The following is a 5,949-nucleotide window of genomic DNA, read 5'->3' as shown; positions in this document are numbered from 1 at the left end:
GTGTTTACATAATATCACAATTAATGATTTCGGTAAAGAAAAAATTCGATTTAATGAATTTATTATGTAATTCGATTTTCGTACTTTGGGTTGCTTACAATTAATCGTCACATTGTCAAACGTATTGCGGATTTCGTGCATACGTGCATTATGCACAATGAATGGTTTTCGAATGAGAACACTCTCGAACAGGACCAAAGTAAGAGATGCCCTTTTATTCTTCAACGATTCCCGCCAACTATTAAACACTATTTAAACGTATTAGTCATCTCGAAGAGGGGGATAACCAGAGGTGGGAGGAAGTTAGAAACAGAAGAAAAATTATTGAATTTAGCGGGACTTGTTATATTCCATGAGAATTCTGCTCCTTGGAATTGATCACGTCAATCTCCGTATACATATATTCGATATTCTTTTCAAAGTCTTAAAATAAATAAAGTAATTGAATAAAATGGAAAAATTCGTCGTTCTACTATTTTTATAAAACAAGATCTCTTTAAATTTCTCCGTCAGTAGTGCACTTTCCTACATTTTCGTACGGTAATCTCATTGGTGGAACGCGATTCAACCGTCGGTTATTGGTAAGATCGCGTTACATCGCGTAAACAGCGGCAACTACAAATATTTTAACTTTTTCTGTAAACTGTAAACAATTTTACAGTTTGAGAATTATATAATATATTTGTTACATTTACATTAAATTTATATTTACTATTATTGGGCTAAATAATATTTAGGAATACTACCCTGTAACTCAAAACAATGGAAACAAATTTCTAAAACTTATTAACTCATTTACAAATTTGTACAGTAGACTTTAACCATACTTGAAAAATCAATTTCTCTTAAATTAATACATGAATATTGAAACACAATTGAATATTATAATTATAATATAAATGTCTTTGTTGTTCATTTTTAATGAATATCAAAGAAATTTTTTTCTTTATAATTAAAACTATAGGATATGTAAGGTCGTTAAAATAAAGAAATTAAATCTGTCAATTCCATCAGTAAACATTATTATTTTTACATTACGAGCAAAAATGTTTAAGTTTATTTTTAATTTAATATGTATAAATGGATCATCATTATGATTCGTACCATTTGGAATTCTTCAATTCTATAGATTTTAATTTGTTCTTATATTTATTTACAAGTTTATCTAAATTCATGTCATTTGCCTTTAGCTTTGATTTTTGTTTCAGCTGCAAAGAGATACATACAATTAAAAATATAAACAAAATTATAAAAATAATAGTTCGCGTTGATAAATGGTATAGTACTAGAATCGAAAGAGTACTTACTCTAGCTTCATTTTTATTTTCATTTCTTTGTCTTTTCTTTTCTTCTAACATTTTAGAAGATTTTTTCATCTTTTTCTCCTTCTTTACTGTTTCATAATGTAATTGTGCTTGGGTTTTCAATTTGAATTTCGATCGTAATGTATTTTCGCCAGGTTTTCCAACCATTCCAGCATATGGTTTCTTATTTAATTCATTTGTTATCTCAGATTTAAATTTTTTCTTCGGAACTTCTTCATTTGTGGCTTCTCCTTTCAGTTTTACTTTACTTCCCGGCCAAAGAGGATTGTTCTCGCGACTCTTTTCTACTCTTCTTTGTTTAGCTTTTACCATAACTCGATTTTCTATAGAGAATGACACTACCGGTCTCTATATAAAAAAAAAGATAAGTAGTTTTAAATCAAAGTATATGTAAAAAAGAATTAAAAACATCGCATTAAAATTACTTATACCACATACTTTTTTTGGAGTAAATACATTCGGATTGTTATTCACACTTCTTAGAGCTTGAAGTGCGTCCTCGTGCTTTGTAAACGAAACGAATCCATACTCTTTCGATTTTCCTACTCCTTTCGTATCAACGTTTTTGAGATCTCGCATAACACGTGCCTTTATAAAATCAATTTCAAGTATTTTTCACGACAACCAACATGCATATAATATTTGTATTTAAAAATACCTCTCTAATAATCGCCTTGGAAGGGCCGTAACGTTCGAAAATTTTTCTGAGTTTGACATCATCCAACGTGGGTGGTAAATTGTGAACAACGAGTCGCACCCTTGATACAAACATATTTAAATTTCGCAATATTTGTGATTTCCATTGCTCCATTTGTAATCGTTTTGCCATATCTGTTGCTGACACTCCAACAGCAGCTGAACTTCCAGCCAATATAACTATGATATTGAAGTTTAAATGATAAATTTCACGGAATAAAATTTGTCTTGACAAAATTCTGTATTTCTATTACTTTACATTTTTAATGAAAAAATATCGTAGTGACTAGTTTAATAGATCAGTATTTAATATACTGATCCATACAAAAAAAAATTAATATTATTGGGAAAAAATATTTTGTTCTAAATTTTATATTGTATTACCTCCTTCTTTTACTAAATATAAATTTCTTGAGTCTTTGTATTTAAGCTGCTTTGAATTCGCTTTATTGTCTATTTCATTTCTATCTATCGCTCTTTGTGCTTCAACTATTTGATCCTCCATTTCTAACTCCCTTCCTGCTGATAGACACTTTTCAGCATCCTCAACATTCTGCAACAAAATTTGTATGAAATTTTATGTAACTATATAACATATTAAATTCACGTTACGTTGAATACATTATATTTACCTTGAATTTAACAAATGCTGTACCCTTTGAATACTCAGTGAGTGGATCTATGCATACAAGAGCATAATAAACAGGTCCAAATCGTTCCATGTATTTCTTTAATTGTTCATTTTTCACAGAAAATGGTACATTTTTTAGAAATATAGTTTTTCCCTCAGAGACATCGTGGGACTCATACCGTGGACGTTTTATTTCCTTTACGTCTGTTGTTTCTATTTCTTCATCCACATTTTCTTCTTTACCATCTTCAGATAGTTTCCTGCTTGAAATAGTGTTTTCATCTTCTAATTTTATTTCTGATTCTGTTAACTTCTTATCGTCAAATTCGTCAGATTCGTCAGATTCGTCATTCTCTGTATCAATATCTATATATTTTTCATCTTCACTATAACATAAGAAATCAATGTGTTATACTTACTTTATATTTGCATACAATAAATTAAAACATATTTCCATATGCAAGTATGTATAAATGTAGTCTAAAATGTGGTTAATATTTCTAAATATATATAATTAAAAAGTGTTCAATAATTATACATTTATTTAAAATACATTTTTTTAGTGAATAAAAAATTCTTTCTTAAAAGTTTTCAGCTTGATTTAAAATATTTAACAGCTTGATTTAAAATATTTACTTACCTACCTAACTCTTCATTTGAATTCGATTTCTCTGTAGTTTCCATGGTAGATGTGTCTTCTATATTGCTTTCTTTTTCTGTCTTTACTTTTATATCGTTATCTTTTACATTCTCAGGATCATTCTTACAGAATTTATTTTTAGGTATAGCCCAATCAACCACAATAGGTCTATCAAGAAGTGGTTGCATATTTGCATAATGTATGGCTTTAGCTGCACTTTGTACAAGTTCAAATTGCAGAAATGCACATCCAACATGTTTACCATCACTTCTTTTTAAGACTTTTATTTCTTCTATTGTTCCATATTGAGAAAAATATTCTTTCAAGTTTTCTTCAGTTATCTAAAATTATAATAACAATAAATTAATTAGAGAATAAAATAGATACAATGTATGTACAATCTTCTATTACCTGAAATGATAAATTTCTTATCACAATTCTTGCTCGTCGCTTACGATTTTTCTCCTTTAAAGATTTTCTCCTTTCTTGTTTTATTTTTATTAACTTCTCTGTTTCAGATGGATCTTTTTTTTGATTTTGCTTATTTTTGTTTACTTCTTTGTCTTTGTTTGCATTTTGATCTTGTACATTGTCTAAATTTTCTGTAAATTCTTCTTTCAATTTTTCACAGTATTTAGATTTTGGAAGAGCCCAACTACTACTTATTACTCTTCCTAAAAATGTATGTTTAATATATTTTAATAAGTATTTGAACTTTTATATTATAAAAATAATAATTTACATTATGTCTTCTTAATGTATATTTAATATAAAAAATCAAGTAAATTATTACCATGAAATTCTTTTTTGTTTGTATTAAATATTGCTTTGGATGCATCTTCTAACCGTTTAAATTGAACGAAACAACATCCTACTGGTGAACCATCTGCACGTTTTGGAAAATTTATATCTTCTATTGGACCAAATGGTTCATAAAACTCTTTGACATGGTCTACAGTTGCCTGGTAGCACAAGATGATAGACACAAATGTACCAATGCAAGCACATTATTATAATCCCACTTTACTACTATAAAAGACACCAACCTTAAACGGTATATTACGCACGATAATTCTTGGTTTTTTGTTTTCATCTGTTTTTGATTCATCATTATTTGCATTCTGCGCAGACTTTCTAGACTTCTCTAATTTTACCTTCTTCCTATAGATCCAAGAAAGTTTCTTTTTGTCACCTCTATTCTCTATTTGATTTAAAATCAACGTTAGTTAGAATTTATAGAAGATAACTTTATTTATGACTTAACAATAATATTGCACATGATATTACGTACTATGACTTGTATTCCGCATATTGTATACCCACTTTAACAGTATTAGATTAAATTGAATAATTGATAATTAATAAAGTTCACAGTAACTACTATATATATTAATCTAACGTAAAATAGATAAATCTTGTAAAGTGTAATAAATTTACTTCATTCACCAACATATTATATGGTACGATTGTTTACTTTTAAGGTTAGCGCACAAGCATGCATTAGTTGAATAGATGGCACTGTTTACGTTCCGTAGCAGTATTCAATTCTTAATTGATAATTAAATTAAAATTCTTTTACTCATTAATTTAAATAATTTTATATTTTTTACGTTGAATATTATGTATTGTAATTTCATTGTTCTGTATCAATTACTCATACATTTAAACTTTTTGAAAATTACGAATGTGCATCTGAATATCAGTTCGATAAATTACAGATCACTACATGTGCGCAATACGCTTCATTATACTTGTCTAGCCTCATCTCTTAGAATTAAAGAGAAACTATTGTTTAAGAGTACCGACGGTTCGAATCTCACCTGTGCCGGCAGTACAAATTACCGACTTCGTAACATACCACTAGCGACATCTGCACTTAAGAATGGTAAATCTAGGAATTATATTCAACTAAATATCCTCTATCGTTCTATGAAACTAGTCTCTGTAGAAATCAATTTTGATTGAATTATCAAGTAAAACATGATTACTGACATTTTTTCAAATAAAATTTCTATTTTTCAAGTTATTTTGATTAATATAAAAATAGTTAATTTTCGTTATGTTTAGTTTTAATTTTTACATCTATGGGTACTGTAATTGCATTTCAGTCTGAATCGATAACGTTGGAAATGATATGAAAAGGGTAAGGAGACTCACGATCTCCTTACGGTAATCAGAATTTCTGATAATATGCTTTTCTACCATCACTTCACTTAATCGACAGTCCAATAATTAACTTTCGATGGTATTTTGATTTATGAATTGCATATGCCCAAAATAGTACCCTATTTCTAATATTTGAAATAAAATAATTTATTTACTATTCGGAAGGCTTATTTTACTTTCGTTCCGATTATATGATTATAATATTTGTTACTTTTACATAAATATCTGCATATATGTGTAGTTAATTATAATGATTTTCAATGAACTCTTTCAATTTACCGCCAAATACTAATTATCTTAGTTGTGTCTTCCGATTGGTTGAGTGATACAAAAACTACAAATTAGATACTGGCAATTCTAGTGAAATCAAGAACGTTCCCACATTGAAGTATCACGATTGGAAGATTTGTATTATAATGTGAAATGTAATCATTTTATACATGATTATTCGTAAAAATAATTATAACAGTTGTATAAAATTGAATACAAAT

The 5,949-nt window shown here is 28.2% G+C and overlaps 1 protein-coding gene across 1 annotated transcript; it reads right to left on the bottom strand.

The window, feature by feature from the left end:
* Positions 1-1,001: 1,001 nt before the first annotated feature.
* LOC143152925 (RNA-binding protein 28) lies at positions 1,002-4,788 on the bottom strand. Its single transcript, XM_076323547.1, has 11 exons — positions 4,584-4,788; positions 4,339-4,493; positions 4,086-4,254; positions 3,704-3,966; positions 3,293-3,633; positions 2,654-3,038; positions 2,406-2,574; positions 1,984-2,201; positions 1,764-1,913; positions 1,308-1,673; positions 1,002-1,208 (listed from the first exon to the last, which is right to left on the bottom strand). The coding sequence occupies exons 1-11, from the start codon at positions 4,600-4,602 to the stop codon at positions 1,092-1,094; spliced, it is 2,352 nt and encodes a 783-aa protein (XP_076179662.1). The 5' UTR covers positions 4,603-4,788; the 3' UTR covers positions 1,002-1,091.
* Positions 4,789-5,949: the final 1,161 nt, after the last annotated feature.

Source organism: Ptiloglossa arizonensis, chromosome 11 (genome assembly GCF_051014685.1).
Source record: "Ptiloglossa arizonensis isolate GNS036 chromosome 11, iyPtiAriz1_principal, whole genome shotgun sequence".
Taxonomy (NCBI): domain Eukaryota; kingdom Metazoa; phylum Arthropoda; class Insecta; order Hymenoptera; family Colletidae; genus Ptiloglossa; species Ptiloglossa arizonensis.
The sequence above is the reverse complement of the archived record's forward strand: the minus strand, read 5'-3'. Positions and strand labels throughout refer to the sequence as shown.